Below are 17,687 nucleotides of genomic sequence, written 5' to 3' on the forward strand. Positions count from 1 at the left end.
TTCACCAAGATATTGCACTCTGGGTCTTGAGTGCTTTATCTAATGAAATTTCTAGTGTTTTACACCCCCTTCCCCAAAAAAAAAAAACAACATATACTAATCTCTCCCATTTCAAGTCATTACCCCTACGATGCTTGAGGTGTGTAAGCGAACCGATCCAGCTTGTCTTTGAGCCGGTCGATGGAATGTAGTTTCTAGTTTTGCGTTAGGGCCGGGGGCATGGCCCCCCAGATTTTTTGAAATTTTACACTATACCTATACTTTTTTGTTATTTCTCTCACTTTACATGTGAAATATCACTATTTGGCCCCTTCCATAAATTGAAAATAAAAATTTAAGATAAAGATAATGGGTACAAATGTCATTTTTAATCATTATCTAATGGTTATCATTAAATCCCTAGTTTTAAGGATAAAAGGTTAAATTCTAATTAAAAACTAAGTCAAATTTCTCCCTATATATTCTCTCGTATTTTCATTCCTATTTATTCTCTCATGAATCTCCTCTTTTATTTTATTTTCTCTCTCTTTTTTTTTTTCCTCACACGTCTCACAAAATACTGGAGTAGTTAGCAAACATTTGGAATTTTCCTAAATCTTCTCCACAGTTATCAGGTATTCACTCTCTCTCAAATTATTTCTCTCTTTCTCACACACTCACGATATTTCTAGAATTCTTTTCATAAAATATTTTTTTTTCATTTTTTTTCTCCTAAATTTTTTATTTTACTAATAGCAATTTAAATCTCGTTAGAATTTAGCCATTGATTTTATCAAATCTAATCATAATCATTGATTTCTTTTTTTTAATCCTAAATTGTTCTCTTAAAATTTCATTTCCTTAATGAAAATTTAAATCTCATTTAGGATTTCAGCCATCAATTTTATCATATCTAATCTTAACCATTCAATATACTTAAATTTTAAGTTTTAATTTTTAAGTTTTTGTCATTAATATTATTATATCTAATCATAAATTTTTTTAAAATTAATTTATGATAAGTGTTTATCCCATATTTAGTTAATAGACTTCAAATCTATCTTTTTTTTATAATTTCTCCCTCAATTTCTTTTTCACGTTTTTCTTTCATGATTTTTTAAAATTTTTCTCCCACAATTTTAGCCCTTACTTTATTTTAGTCCTGCATTGGCCCCCCAACATTCAATCATGGCTCCTGGCTCCGCCCCTAGGTATGGGTGCGGGAGGAATAAACCTGTTCCCCAAGGTGTGATTCTGGTTACAGTTCGAGATTACCTAAATCTTTTCTCGGTGCAAAAGGAGTCCCACTTTCCGGTATCTTCTTAAAATTGGTATGGGAACTTAAATCAAAGATACACAAGATCTGGGAAATTTTAAGGTTTTTGATCAAATAAATCTGAATTCATGCTAGAAGCCTAGATGATGCAAGTCACATTAATCATTTAGCAGTTTATTAACTGGAAAAAGGGGAGGAAATGAAGATAAAATATGACAGATCATCAATTCAAAAGAGGGTTTCAAAATCAGCTTGAATCATGTTTGGAGTGAGTGAGCAACTTACAATTTGAATTGTGTGATTCACTAAATCTGTTTCTGACTACTCAATCCAAATTCAAAGAAGCTGCCAAGCGCCAGCAGCTACCAGGTCCCGCAAGAAGGAAAACCTAGCACACCTTGATTGATGATGACACAAGAAACGACATTATTGATAAGGCAAATTCACGTAATCCAATTAGATATAAATATTTCAATGTTCTCCAAAATTTTGGTTTATATACAACATTCAAAGGATCCCGAATTGGATCCAACTTAATCAGCCTGAGATAAAAAGGAAAAACTTACAAATTTAAACTTGATAAGTTGGATAGGGATCCACCTCAGGTCCTCCAACCCAGCAGAAAATTCTGAACATGTGAAGAACAATAGTACAGTGTCCATCAGCTGGGTTCTCAACTTTAAGTCTTCTGTGACACGGTAGCTATGTGGGAATGTTCAAAGAAAATTCTGTAAAATTTGAGAGTTAAACAAAGAAGAGAGGAGCAATATGTCCCAGTTCCAATCCATCAGATCATATACAAACTTCCTGATGACAATCAAACCACTGGAGTTAGTAGGGGTTTGTTCAGAAAGTAGGCTTCCAAGTTTCCGATCACAATATCTGCGATGTCCTTACGGGTTTCAAATGTTCCAGCTCCCATGTGAGGCAAGAGTACCACATTGTCCAACCCAAAAAGTTGCTCTGGTACGTAAGGCTCCTTCTCGAATACATCAAGCCCAGCCCCACCCAGCCGGCCTTCGATCAGTGCAGACACGAGCTCTGGTTCATCAATGTGAGGGCCACGCCCAATGTTTACGACAATGCCCTTCGGACCCACAGCTTCAATCACTTCACGGTTGACAATATGGTATGTTTCTTTTGTCAAAGAGCATGCTATTACAAGTATTTGACAGTTCTTTGCAAGTTCTAAAACACTAGGATAGTACTTATAATTGGTATTTGGCTTCTCAGATCTGGAGTAATAGCTGATAGGGCAGCCAAATGCCTCAGCTCTTTTTGCAATTGCAGAACCAATCCTTCCTAGCCCCAAAATGCCCACTGATTTGCCACTGAACTGCAAAAAGCCAATGGATAAATGTGAAGATCAAAGAGTCAGTAAATTCTATACGAAATTGGCTTTAAGAACCAGGTTAAAGAAATCTCCTTTCCCGTGGAAAGGAATGCAGGGAACATTAATCATGAGATACTATGTTTCTTTCCACGGTTGTTCTTTGACTCACCTATGTTTCCATAGTACAGACTAGTATCAAGCTACAAAAGCTCATGTTGAAACGGGCAATTTTTATGAGTGCTTCTAGATTAGATCTACTTATCTCTTTTTCCCATTTAGTGAAGTAGGCTATTGGAAAGTAAGAAAATCATAACCAATAAGCCTAGCAACTCATGACAAAAGAAACTTATGGAAAATAGAAACTAACTATAGTTAGAAACAGCAAGGCTTTATAAAACAGCCACATGCAAGAACAGCTAAAATAGAAACTAACAGTGTTAGCAACTAGGTAGTTGTACGACCAAGGAAATAATGACAAAATAAAATCAGATCTTCAAGTCCTGTAGCAGCCAATCAACTTTCTTGTCAAAGCTTAGGTTCTTGTGTAATCTCCACCAAGGATCTCCCAATAATCTCTCACTAAGGGGCTGTGACACTGTTCACATGGTGTTGGCTTTTATTTCTTCATGTTTTGTCCTCCATCAGCTTTCAATATCTTTGTCACACAATATCTGACCATCTAGAGCAATCATTTGCACTATATCAATCAACATCATGTTCAACAGAAGATTCAGCATTCCTTTAATCTCTGTGTTTTGTTCAACAAAGAAGGTTCAACTTTTGCTCTAAGCCATCAAGGACTGACCCAAAAGTACAGGCAATCATTTCTTCCAAACGTAGTCCACAGTGTAACAGCAGTTGAATGTTGTGTACAAACAAAAGTAAAAATAAGCCTTCCTTCTCACCTTCCCCTAGTCAGTTCTCAAAAATAATGGAAACACAACAGTACGGGCAACCTACAGGCAGTCTTCATTGGAAGTGGAGACACAACATAATAAACTTAAAGGGAAGAACAGAGATACATGAAGATGGATCTGGCTCCTCGCCAACTCCCTGCCCATCCCAACTTTCTCCAACCTCACACAGGCAGAGGTGAACCCTACCTCAGGCAGGTTTTTGGGCAGGGGTAGGATGGACATTTCATTGGTACCACGTTTAAGGTTGGAGGGAGTTGGGTGCTGGAGAGGAGTCTGAGTTGGGATGGAACTGGAAATCCAGCAATAATCACCGTACCAACAAAACCCAAGTAGAGGTTAATCAAGCCCACTCCACACAAGCAAAAGAGAAGACCAGGGATACAACCACACCAATACATGCTCCAGAGGCATGCAAAGCCACACAAAAGGAAAAAGGAAATTAGGCAAGGGGAGGGTAGACTGGAGGAAAAAGTGGTGGAGAGGAGGGGAATGGTGTGGGAGAAGCCCAGGTTAGGGGCTAGAATTTGGGAGCAAGAAGCTCAATATGCCTACTTCTATTATTCTCAAAACATTCTGGGAGGAGTTTTAAATCTTTAAAATTTCCTACGACCATTGAGCAAATCCCTAGAAGCCTCTCTCAAGAACAATTGTCCACAATGTTTTAACCAGAAATGAGAGCCATTCAGACTGCACTGACCAAGTCTAAATTACCATCTTAAGCCTATTAGCCAGGAACTTTGCAATGAACTTGTATAGAAGATTATTAAAGGAATGGGTCTGTATGCTGAAAAAGAGGCAGCAGTATCAACGCTAGGAAATAGAGAACAAAAAGACTGACTAATTAATAGATTGAAGAAAGAACAGTTGAAATCAATACAAGAAGACAATTCACAAGGTTATATGGGTATTGGTGAAAGCTGGTATTTCTTCAAATATCTAGATAAAATATAAACCACACATAAGCCAAGGAATTAAAAGATCCAAAAATGCAAGTGACTTGATTGCTGTGTAATTGATGATCCATTACATATAATGACTATCAAAACATTCCATAGGCCATAAATATCTCAAAGCATATACCACAAGTGCAAAATCTATCAGAAACATCCCCATCCTAGTAACATGGGTCGTCATCCAACACTAAACACTAAATCTAATTTTGATTCCAGAAACAAATAAACGCATCAACAACTCCCAACATTTAATAAAAATAATTAACCAAAAAAAAAAAACAGAGAGAGAGATAAGAACTCCTAAAACCAATTTGGTGCCACTCTTGCTAAATTCCACATTTACGCGGATACCGATATAGCATATGTGACTCTTTGCATGCCACTTACTTAAAAAGAAAAGGCAAATTACCAAATGCTGCTCGCCCACTACCTGAATATGCCTCCCTGTGATTGTAACCATCTCTTCTCCTCCCTGCCCACCTTTGTTTGAACTGAATTCTATTTTGTTGCAAAAAGCCTCCATGTCCATGGTGTAAGGACCAAGGACTCCAAGACTATTAAGATGATCCAGCAATATTGCATTCTATAACCTCCCTATCTTGATCACTGAACTGCATTGGATGATATTCCAGAATTAGTTTCCAACTTATGTTCGTTCCTATTTCTAGTTCAGTCTCTAAAAATTTTATTCCATCAGACACGATTGGTAATATGGCTGTCCCACAAATTTTCCCTTCGGTTATAAAGGCTTGGCTAACCACAAGGCAGTCCAAAAGTGCCTTTAAACTACATACTCCTTAATCTAATCCAACTGGAAACTGTGTCTTCTATCTTTTTTTCCCCATGGTTTATCCAACCAAGCAGTAACAAAGAACAGAACTTTGAGATGTCCCTCATTCAGTAGCTCATTGACCATAATTATTCCGTAAGTTCCTACATTAGAATATAAATCCTACAGCAACCTTCATATTCCAAACTTGGTATCACCATTTTCCAAAATCTAGTTAATAGAAACACATAAAGAAATAATACATAACATAGGGATTTTTCTTCTCTATGCCTAGCTCCTATTTAACAGTCCATAGATTTCATTGCAGAACATGAGCAGCTTTATACTTCCTTTGTTCTTGTAATAGTAGTAATCATCAAAGGCATCATAAGAAAAACAACGTATTACCCAAAAGCTTTTTTGTCATTTATCAACCATCCATCAACTAGATTTCACTTGTCATTACTCAAACCCTAAGACCCAAAAAAAGGGAAAATTTTCTTCTTCTTTTTTTGACGATTAGCTGTCAGTAACAACCATGTATGCATCGCCATTTAGTGGATAATTAGTACCCATGGTCATCTGCTTAACATAAAATGGCATACAGATTAGAATATTTTTTTTTTCTGGAGTACCCAGATGTTAAAAGTCATTACTATCAAACAAAAATTGATGAGGGGATTTAGTAATAAAGCACACCTTAGTAGTTAATCCGTACTCCCCTTTGACCCACAATCCACTCCTGACATAACGATCGGAGTTGCAAATCTTCCTCAACGTCGCTATAATCAATCCAATCGTCAAATCAGCGACATCATCGGTGAGAACATCAGGAGTGTTGGTAACCCTAATACCTTTCTCCTTGCATTTTACCAAATCGACTTTATCCAAGCCAACACCGTGATTAGAAATGATCTCCAGTTTCGGTAAGATGCCGATGGTCTCCGCGTTGACACCATACATACCATTACTAACTAGTGCCCTAATGGAATTGGAATTCTCTTTCAGAAATTCAAACTGGTTGGGGGATTCCCAGCATCTTAAGAGCTTGAATCGCTTGTCGAGTTCTTCTTCCAAATACGACGAGAAGGGCTTCAGCAACACAACACCGATACTCTCCATCCTTGAAATTATCGATAAGAAGTGAAAGCGTAATGTTGCTTCTTCATTGCTCCTTTCACTTCGCTGGTTAAAGGCGTAATCCGTTACTCTGTCTCTATCCCAGGGAAGACATCATTGTGCCTTCAGTTCGTAAGCAGACATGGTCAACGGCTGTATATGGTATTATGTAGTGGGTCACACTCCCTTTCTTTCTAGGCTCACTTGACTACATCCTTACGTCAACGTTACATACATATTGGAGATTTGGAGGTTTGCCCTTTGACCTGTTTTTTTGGTAAGAAGATTTTTAGTGATAAGCCCGTGAAGAACTCGTAGAACAAGAGTCGTCCAACTAGATTGTAGTTACACCTTTCTTTATCTGAAAATTTTCTTACCTGAAAATATTTGGTATTTGTCTGTTAAACAATCGGATTCGGATTCAGATAATTGATTGTCAGATTGGATAATATCCGGATAAAAAATTATCCGAATAGAGTAAAGTGTTCAACATTTTTTTCTCTGAAAATGGATGATAATGGGATTCGAAACCGGTAATCCAGATAATTGAAAATAAAAAATTATCCAGTTAGAGTAAAATATTACACATTTTTCACAAAAAATGGTTGACAATCAGATTCGGATATTGGGAATCAGTAACTGGAAATTGTAAATCGAAAATAAAAAAAATAAAAAAATGACAATCACCAATCAATAATCGGATACTTTATCTGATCAGATTATTATCGGATATCCGATAAAATTCCGAATTCGGATGCTTTCTCTAAATTTTTGCCGGATTCGGATTCGGATTGCGGTTTTGCTAATCAGATTGGATTCGGATGTATCCGGGTCGAATCCGATCCGTTTACAGGTCTAGTTGTAGTACTTAGCCAATTTGGTGTTCACGAGACCGATAAGGACAGTTTTGCTAGATTATCGACCATAACATTGATCTCTTTAGAAACAAAAGAGACGCAATCACTAAAATGAGAAGCTAAATGAAACATATCCTCAATTATAGGCTAAGTGCTCAATGAGATAGGCTTCACTGTATCATTAAGGATTAAACTTAGCTCCAAGTTATCAAACTCAACTACTACCTGTGAGAGTCCTAGTTCCATGGCTCCTTGCAATCCAACTCAAACCTCAGTACTTCACCATCAATAACTGCCTCAAACAACGTTGGAATAGACCTTGCAAGTAGAGGCAGGCCCTCGGTTTTCCTTATCACCACTCCCAAACTCGATTTACCTAACCTTTTACACTTTGCTGCACGGGTATTAAGCTTATAAGAACCAGCTTGAGCGGGAGGATTTTGTTTGGGAGCAGTGCTTATGTGGCACTACTCCTAGCAGTGAACGGTTGGATCTCATTTTTTAAGTTTGGATTAAATCTTAACTGTTGATTATCAACATGTGCAATAAAAAGCATTTTAAGTGGTTTTAACTCGGACCGTGGAATCAGCCCGTTCCGAACCATATGAATACGGTCGTCTTTAACATTGGATTGATCCACCATCTTCCCAATAGCTCCTGATTGTTTTGAAATCCCCTTTCATCTCACCCATTTCTGATAAAGTTGTGGCTTGATGATACAGGTTTGGTTGGTTCATGCACCCATTACCAAAGCAAGGGAAGTATCCTCCTTTGAAAGGCTTCATAGGTTTCCCATTCTGCGGACACAACCCAGAAAACATCACCATCCAATATTGCCATGGGTAAGCAGCATCATCTGCAACTTCACACAAAGAACCCAGATATATTTCTTTAAGATCTGGATTTTTTAGAGCATTCGAACTCAAACCCGGGAATCGTTTTCCAACACCCAGTTTGTTTTGAGCTTTGGTCACTCTATGCTTCAATGAAGAATCTGCGCAGTTCAAAGCGAATAACAGCAGATAGTGAGCACGAACAATCCCTTCAACAAGACAATAGGAAAGAAATGAACCTAAGAAGAAAGAAGAAAAAAAAACTTTCTGGAGATTAAATGCAGTGTCAATAAGAAAAATCCTTGTTTTGGAAGGAGCCCAAGAATAGGAATGCAGTCCTGAGTAGTTTCAGTACTAGGGGGCGGTTTTTTAAGACGGTTGATCCCTAGCTTTGTTACAACCTTAACCAACATATGGAGGGCTCTTACCTACTTGTAGACATCTTCCAACTTGACATTTCTCACGTTGGATACCCATCTACCCAATCCATGTGGGTTCTGGCTAGATCTTCTTCCAGTTCCTAATAAGGCAGGTTCTTCATCAACACCATTCAAATCCATGGGCTTCAATTGGGATAGCCCACAACTTCTTTCAATTAGAACCTTGAGTACTTGGATCTGCAATTTGGCCTTCAGAGTAGGAATATGGGGGTTATATAGACCGCCCCTGGGGTCTAAACAAAAATGGCCTCACTTTCTCTAATTTGAAACCCAAATCTTTTGGGGATTTTTGGGACTTCAATAAAATAGCAACAATGTCCCCAAAACACTTGCTAAACATTCAAACAAGCCTCCAATTAAAAAGCCCCAATTTGGTTCTCAGAGTGTTGCCCGCGGGTGTCTCTGAGATGGTCAATAGGTCTCAAATGGGTGAAATGAAACCAATCAACACATAAAAGAGCTAGGAAACATGATATGAGGCTTCAACAACTCATCAGAAACATTCAATAGCTCATCTACCAACATTATCCATCATAAATGTCAACCACCAACTTAAATAACTTGGAGAAAATGATGGAAGAGGATTCCCTTACCTCCACATGTGATTATCTTCGCAATCCGTGCTTTGGCACACCTCAATCCTCAATGATTTGACACAACAACACTCCTTTCTCTCCTCCCAAGTTCTTAGCCTCCAAATAACATAAACAATTCATCCATGAGCCAAAAGAACAATAAAATAGGGTTTTAAGAGCAAAAACCCTAAAATACCCTTTACCTGGGTAGGGTGCAGTCAATAAGTTTGATTAATCACCCCCATTCAACCACCTATATATCTTCTTCATCCGAAAGCAGTTTTTGGTAAGCTTCGGAGGGTAGACAACTCCAATCATGCTCGTCTCAATGGTATTGTTTACCTTGGCATTGGAGTCTTCTTGCCTTGGTTTTTGTGCATGCCTCCGGGTGGACTTTCCCTCTCCTTTTGAAATCCAAATGGTGGCTCAGTCATCTCTTACACCATCCATGTCCATGGGTTCAATTTTCGGACCTATAGCCTTTACTTTGATGGCTCACAGCTGTCTTCCACTAGTACTCCAGGTTCGTGGACCTGAAATGAAGGTTTATCGGGCTAGGATTCTAGAGGATTTCACAAGATACATAGTCCACCTACTAAATTCACAAGGGATAGTGAAATAACCATCGAATTTCAAAGACTTTGCTATTTTTTAATTTTTACATCCTCAGCTTTAGTCTCCAAAAAAAAAACAAAAATTAGGGGTAGAATGTTTAATTGTGAACTTTATAGATCGAATTGTATAGTTCCTCCCAAGGCCCCTACAATTTCAACTACAGACTTTTATTGTTGCTCGTGGATCTATGCATCAACAACTTCCATGGGTGATGACATTAAAAATAGCTCCAAATGCCTCTTCCAAATCAACTTCCTGTTGTGTTGTTCTCATCAATTAAATGCTATGTTTCTTCCGCTTCTTCAATTTCATCTATTAGATCGTCATCTGCTGCAATGGATGAAATTAAAAATGCTAATCCTCAAAGGAAACTTAAACGGGAAAGGAATGAGTCATGTCTCCTAAGGAATTACATCTACAAGTGTTTTTAATGAAATGATAAAAATGAATTTCAAATGTCCCATTTCCCCAAGTAATCTCTATCTTCCCAAGGGTGGGACTACTCTAGATAAACACAGTTGTGACATGCGCATGTGCCATTTTGTACGTCGTCACTCCCGTAATCCTATACATATTCATTTTGTACATATTCGTTGTCGGCATCTCGTAAACTTGAAACGTCGAGGCATTAGGATCTGCAATAAAATCTAAAACAAAAATTCCACAAGGGATGAGTTCCGAAGAACTCAGTGAGTAATTCAAATAAATATGCATATCCATTATTCAAACAAGAGATAATAATAATTATACGTTGTTATGATATGAAGTGACATGATTGTGCAATGCAATGAGATAATGCTCATATACTCTAACCAATGTAGGTCTCTATCTAGGTAGACACGCATTAAGATATAACACCAGCCTCTTCTAGGTAGGTCTGTCACTCTAATCCCTCATGGACTGGTTACCTCTATTGGGATCTTGGGTAAGGGTTACAATCACTTCACACCTTGGTTGGAGTTTAGGTCACCACTCTCTCACCACACAATTGGCATGAGTATTGGTGTGTGTCAGGGAAAAGCCTTACCCAATGCAAATCTCTACTTAGTCACATCAGTCTAGGTTCAGATACCTTCCCTATGGCACCAACTAACTCAATTCAGTATCCTTCCCTATCTAGAGTCAACATATCCTATAACTCTAACCAACTCAGACTACGCCTTCTCTTAACCCTATTTGTCATCTACACATAATAGACAGGAAACTCTCATGTCCTCTCATAGGTTGGTTACTGATCTTGAGTGCCCATAAGCCCAAGCCTATTATATGCAACCCTACCAATGAATGGCCCCCACAATGTGGTTGTGTCCTCTCATGGATTGGTTACTAGTCTTGAGCGCCCACCATGTAATATCCAGTAATATCCAGCCCTATTTTAACCCTGACCCTAACCCAGATCCACTGTTGTATTTAGGCCCGAAGACCCGAAGCGGTGGTAGAAGAGATTTGTGGACCCTTCTGATTGATAACTATGATGCGAAGACCGAGCCCATGGACATTGACGATGATACCCCTTGCTTAAATGCATTGTCAGTGTTTAAGGAAAGTCTGCGCATCGGAGAAGATTGATTTAGTTGAAGTACTTGATGACCTCCCGTGCACAATCCGAAGGTATTCCCCGAAACTAGACTTCTTGATTGAATTGTATAAGAAAACCTCACTCAATTTGACCTTGTATAGCCTTTCAAAACCCCACTTGAAGTTGCTGAACTAAACCTATTTTTCTGCTGAGAAATATTTTGGTGGATCCTCTTTGGTCGATGCCATCGACCAAAGTTTCCCAGTCAACCAAGTTAATGATTCCATGGAATATTCTCTTTTCTAATTATTATAACCTCGAGCCTTGAGCCCTATTGCAATCATTTTCACTCCTAAAAATGTGGGGAGAGCTTCCCAAAGCAACTCCTAGGTATATGTGAAGGGTACTCCACCAAAAACACATTGTCTATCATTGATTCTTGCCTCCATCTTCAACATCAAGGTATGAATCATCATTCCACTATCTATTCTACCTTTTTCTATTCTTTTCTATTCCTCTCTTGCTGTTGAGACATTGGAGATGGTGTTGCAACCTTGCAACCATCACTCCAAGTGTCCACTCATGCTTAACCTATGATTTCCTTAGCTATCTATTGATGCTATGCCCCCATCTCAAGCCTAGCATATGTATTTCTTGATTTTCCTCTCAACATCATGTCATTTTGTACAAAACTGAGTTGTATGGTATGCTATGTTCATGTTTATCACTATTATTTGATTCGAAACAAATTTCTATAAGTTCCCCTAGCTATTTCATGCCATTTCTATGTCAATGCAATCAATCCCAAACCATGCCATAATGCTTGTCACTTGAACTTGATAGCTCAAATTGGGGCTTTCTATTTAGACCATTGGATTATGTTGTTTTCTTGATTTATAGTACCCTCATACTGTTCTTAAGCATTCCTCCAAGTTTCAGATTGATCCGAACACCGGAAAACCAATTTCGGATGAAAACCCCAAAAATCCACTATTCTGTCCCGAAGAGAATTTTGGTCGATCCTCTTTGGTCAATGCCATCGACCAAAGTTGTTGCTGACAGCAACTTTAGCAGGTTTAGACCCATTTCACATCTGATCTTTCCGATTTCTTCTCTAACTTATTATTGATGTTTGTTTAAGGTTTTAACAATTCTTTTGGACCATTTCTTGGTATTCTCAATTCATCATCAACTCAACCCAAGGTAAGGATGGTTATATCCATAAACAATATAGGCCATCAACTTATGAATTATGTTCTTACTTAAAAAATAGAATCTCTTGATTACTTTTAATTGTCATAAGACTGTTATACATGTGTTAGGACAGTAGCATCGGAATTCTTATACTCTTGTCATGTTAAATTATTATTGATTACTTATGTCTATGATGATTCATTTCAATATCATGATTTAACTTTTATTATGAAGATGTATTAGATGCATGAGAAATGATGAATTTGAATATGTGATTGCCTACGTATAACTTGGGATTGGGGAGTGTCCTATTGACACTTCTGTCCTTGGGCATCGGAGGGAATAGTATGGGATGTTCTCCGAAGGTGCCTATTGACACTCTCCCGGGTTATTGGATGACATACATAGGATTGTCTAGTTGAGTGGCTAGGATTGTCCTTGTCGTGTCAAACCCGAATCGGAAGGGCATTGAGACCGAACGACCCGTGGTAGTGTATGGTTTGATGGGCGCTCTAGGCAGGTAACCAATCCGGTAGGGGACATAAATCATGCTACGAATACCCGAAAGGGGCCATTTATTGGTAGAGTTGCAAATGGCTAGACTTGGGCTCACGGGTGCTCAAGACCGGTAACTAATCCGTGAGAGGACGTGAGAGCTTCCCGTTTACTATTTGTGGATGACCAATAGGGTTGATGAGTCCGAAATCTGGGATTTCGCTGACTCTAGTGTGAAGGATACCGGAAAGGATCGTCGGGGGCGAGGAATGGACGTATCTGGATCTGACTTGATACGACTGAGTGAATGACTTGCATTGGGCTAGGCTTTACTATGACATGCGCCAGTACTTATACCAAACGGTGATGTGAGAGAGCGGTGACCGATTCCCTTACCATGGTTTTTGAGATGACTTTATCTAACTTCCCTAGCAGACCCAAGATATCTTGTATGATTGAGGGGGAGTGACTGACCACCCAAAGAAGTATGGTGCTATGACTTAAAGCATGTCTACCATAGAGACTAGCATTCGTAGAGTTAGAATCATATTTGCATCATATGTTCCATATCACATCGCATTATGTTATGTTTTGTATATGTATGATTTTAATTATAGGATAACTACCTTGCTGAGTTCTTCGAACTCATTCCTTTTGTACAAATGTTTTTAGATTATCCTACAGGTACCGAAGATTATGATGGCACCCCCTTCGAGACGGACTTTGATCCCGCATACTACCCTCCAGGTGGTATCTTCGGTGAAGATCAGAGTGTTGGTGCCGAGGAGGATTACTATTCGCACCATGGTTAGCCCCACGATAGTGCGGGAGCGGCAGAGCTGGGCTTTCTTCATCCACACCATTGAGGAGACCATCATTAGGACAGAAGAAACCCTAGCTTAGTGCCCCATTTCCCTGGTCTATTTATGGAACCTTTGGACATGTAACTAACTTGTTTTGGATTATCTTTTTATACTTGGGATTGTAATTAACTTAGTCATACTTCATTTCCGCTGCTTTGAGAGGGTGATTATCATACATTCTCTCACCTTTATGATCACATTTACACCTTGATATTATCTGCTTCTCCGCACTCTGATTTATTGAATCATATCTTATTCATGATATTTAGTATTAGTTGCTTTTACCTTGATTATTATTGTTCATGATTATGTTATCATGTATGTGGGAGGCATGGTCCCTCGATTCTTGATCCTTGGACTGTAGATCACATTCCTGGGTATGCCAAATGGGGTACCGGCTGGGTGGATGTGACACACCACCCCCACACTACTGCCACGGGTCACTCGGCATCAATACCCCCGCCAATAGGGCAATGACATGATGGGGTGCCTAACCATGTTTCATCTAGACAACCTAGGGATGCCACCTAAGCTATATGTTCTTTCTAAGGCTCCTAGGGCAATAGTTACTCCACAACTCCAGTTCAAGTCCATTTTTATTCCAACTCAACAGTAACACTTATAATTCAGTAAACAATCATGATTCTACAATTTCAGAACACTGCATGAATATAAAAGTCTCTAAACAATAGCATACAATTCATCATGCAAGTCTAATATTATATTAATAATTAAAGATAAGCATTGATAAATGAATGTCCTCACCTTGCAAGTAAATTGTACTTCTTCAAAAGAATCAAAAGATTATCTAACATGTCCCAAATAATCCTATTTAAATGTTGGTTAAAAGTTAGAAACAACCCTAAGAGTCCTACGTCTAAAATAGAAACAAAAGCCAAAACAATAGGGTAGGGGTTGCTTGAAGGGGGGGAGGGTTGCTCGAGAGACCCCTGTCAGCAGACCCATGGGGGTAGGGTCGCTTGAACAGTGCCTAGTAGGGGTCGCTTGGGAGACCCATGTTTGAGTATGGACAACAATCGACAAATTGCTCAAATAGCTATGAATTTGGGTTTTAAACTACTTCTAGAATGAAAAGAAAATTCTAAAAAACACTTAAGAACAAGATCTATCAATGAAAAGCATCCCAATACTCAAATCTAACAAAACCCAAACGGATCATAAATAGGTATTTTCCAAAATCTATCCGGAAAGGGAATTGCAAAATATAATGATTTCATAATCACTCTAGAGCACAATAGAAAAAATAAGGTTTAGGTCTCTTTTAATTAAGGATCCCTCCACAAGGATGCAATGACATTGACGAATCAAAAGGAGATAAACTTTACAAATGGAAAAGTAAACTAAGTTTAGGAAAACTCAATTGGTGCACAGAAAGATCTTGGGACGATCTTCGTAGTATTCTCCCTCTTCTCAATGAACTCTCTGACGTTCTCTGATGGCTAGGGAGTAAAAATACGATTTAGGTCAAAAACTCATTAAATAGGGTCTGAAACTAAAATCCCAATTTTACCCCTTTTCACTCACAAGCACCAAGTAGGGGTCTCCTTGCTCGAGAGACCTATACCCAAGAGACCATACCCCTAGAAATTTCTCCAGGAGTCAGTTTCAAAGGCAATTTCTCAAGGCTCTTCTTCAACACTAAACCCACATTTTAGGGGGTTCTTACCTGATCTTTAGGACCTTTTAAAAGTGTCGGCCACAAAGTCTTTATCCATTTTCTCAGTCCATCAATGTTCAAGTCAGTTCTTCTTTCAAAACTTAACAAAGTTCCAAATTCTTCATCTTCACCATCCACTTCCATTGGTTCAGGTTCTAATTCAACAGTCTCAATCCGGATGGCCCACTGTTGTCTTCTACTTGTGTTGCAGGTTCTTGGACCTACAATAAGGGTTTTGGGTTAGAATTATAGGGGATTTCACATGATCCATATAGGGAATGGGCTCATAAGGTACTATAATATGTGGGCTAGGATAAAGGTAGTTGGGCTTAGTGCAAGAGGGCTAAAAGTAGTCTGAGTTAGGTTATCGAAATAGGGGAATGGATGCGAGTCACCTCCATCCGATGGGCTACTAGTTGTAGAGGTTTGCAAATTGATGTTCAAAGTTGGACAGTGAGACTGATGACAAGTGCGGGATAAGGGAAAGAAGTAAAAAGGAAATATCCGGATCGTTTTGTCCCTCTCCACAAGCCTCAAAGCAGACGGGTGTTGCAGGTGAGCTAAAATGGAAGATATGGCTATACGACTGTCAGTAAAGGAAGGGTTTAGGGCTGCCATAGAGGGGACAAGTGTTTCTGGGTTTTGTCGTACAACTAGGGCATTCTCTTTGGGACCACAAGAAATGGAGAGGGGTTGAGACTGTGACGGCATCCACGGGCTTGCAGAAGGAAAAAGGGGTGTTAGGTGGGTGGGATAGGGATTGGTGGATGCCTAAGAAAATCTAATTCACTAGAAGAACAGAGAGGGACGTACCAGTTGTTTGGCCTCATCTTCCTAGTCTTTGGTGTTAGGGTTCATTTGATTGCAATGTCTGTTGTGTTATAGGTGTTCTTCACATCCTCTAAATGCAACAACAAACCATGGAGAACCGCCTCCTTAATCAACCTTTTTCTCAAGAGGGAATCCTTCCATAAAAGAGCCAAATCGTCTCAACGACAAAGCTAGTACCTCCGCCAATTCACTGGATGTACAACTTCTATCCTCTTGCAAATCAAATAGGTATCCACATCTCTCATCTTCATGTCCTAACACACCAAAAATATAGCAAAAGGTCAGTAGATGCTCATGCATGATAGACACCTCCACTGTGTCTCTAGATCTCCTTTTTACAAGAATACATAGCACACAAAGGTCGACTAATATCAAGGGTAACCCTTCACCTCAAGTAAGACACTACTTTACTAAATCTGGTACCCTGGATGACCATTACAGTTCATGGATGACCGAGCTTCATCGCTATTTGTTGCCCCATAGTCAGCGCTAACAGATCTTGTGAAAGCCTATGGAACTGAATCCAGAAATCGATTGTGGTAAAGCTCCAATCCCCTTCACGATTCCACCTTTCCAACACCAACAAATTACTTGAGACACTCCAAAGGCCCTCCCCCAATACATAGGATGTTGAAAACGGAAGAGGTAGGTATGCTTACTTCAACGCCTTAAGGGAATTCAAATACAAATTGAGCCACCCCTCAGGTTTGTGTGGGTCACTCTACTCTTGAATTCTGTCACACTTGCCACCAAATGATATCGACATTGGTCCATAAAGCTAAGCACCATTGGACGGTTTATTTATTCCTTAAAGAGGGCTTACATGATACCTTCATGCAGCTTCCTCTTTCTATGGGGTGTCAATTCGGTACAGTCAGTAGTTAATATAGTGTTAATGTAGTATCAAATAAATTTACCTAATATCATCATTATATCAAATAGAAATGGTACAAGTATCTCAAACCATTACCATACCATATTTACACAATAAAAAAAAATAAAAAAATTTGATGTATAGTATGGCATTGATGCAACAATTTCGAAACCATTTATCAAATGGTACAGCTATGTCATATCCATATCATGCTGTATTTGTTCAGTACAGGATAAGCAACATGGTGTTCCGATTTTAGTAATGACACATGTTATGAATTGATACCCTTAAATGGGTAGAAATGTGAAGGCAAAAGTTAGTGTGAAAAGTTGTAGAATTTATAGAAAAGAGTCAAACACATCATCACGCACCAGTGGTCTAGTGGTAGAATAGTACCCTGCCACGGTACAGACCCGGGTTCGATTCCCGGCTGGTGCAATAATTTTTTCCATATTTCATCTGAAGAATATAAAAGAAAATCAAAACGCCCTCATCAATAAAACCGTAACTAAAAGATTATTATTTTTTAAGCCCTAAACCCATGATCTCTCCACTTACATCCCAGTC

The 17,687-nt window shown here is 38.9% G+C and overlaps 1 protein-coding gene and 1 non-coding gene across 3 annotated transcripts; one reads left to right on the forward strand and one right to left on the reverse strand.

Moving 5' to 3' along the window:
* Positions 1-70: 70 nt before the first annotated feature.
* Positions 71-6,510, reverse strand: LOC149007298 (glyoxylate/hydroxypyruvate/pyruvate reductase 2KGR-like). Of its 2 annotated transcripts, XR_016174943.1 has the most exons (3): positions 5,927-6,510; positions 1,822-2,591; positions 71-1,652 (listed from the first exon to the last, which is right to left on the reverse strand). XR_016174943.1 is itself a non-coding variant. In XM_089164556.1 (2 exons), the coding sequence occupies exons 1-2, from the start codon at positions 6,347-6,349 to the stop codon at positions 2,073-2,075; spliced, it is 942 nt and encodes a 313-aa protein (XP_089020682.1). In that variant the 5' UTR covers positions 6,350-6,510; the 3' UTR covers positions 1,667-2,072. The 2 variants fall into 2 exon arrangements, 1 of the variants encoding a protein (XP_089020682.1); XM_089164556.1 differs by lacking the exon at positions 71-1,652 and having other exon boundaries at positions 1,667-2,591.
* A 10,977-nt stretch (positions 6,511-17,487) lies between these two features.
* Positions 17,488-17,558, forward strand: TRNAG-GCC (transfer RNA glycine (anticodon GCC)). Its single transcript has one exon. It is a non-coding gene; the product is annotated as a tRNA-Gly (tRNA).
* The last annotated feature ends 129 nt before the right edge of the window (positions 17,559-17,687 follow it).

Source organism: Hakea prostrata, chromosome 8 (assembly GCF_041222555.1).
Source record: "Hakea prostrata isolate BN-2017 chromosome 8, UWA_Hpros_2, whole genome shotgun sequence".
NCBI lineage: Eukaryota > Viridiplantae > Streptophyta > Magnoliopsida > Proteales > Proteaceae > Hakea > Hakea prostrata.

Bases quoted from the DNA above. Each gene is read 5' to 3' on its own strand.
- LOC149007298 (XM_089164556.1), bottom strand. From the start codon at position 6,349: ATGGAGAGTATCGGTGTTGTGTTGCTGAAGCCCTTCTCGTCGTATTTG. The intron at 2,592-5,926 runs GTGTGCTTTATT...GGCTTTTTGCAG, and splicing joins AGTACGGATTAACTACTAAG to TTCAGTGGCAAATCAGTGGG.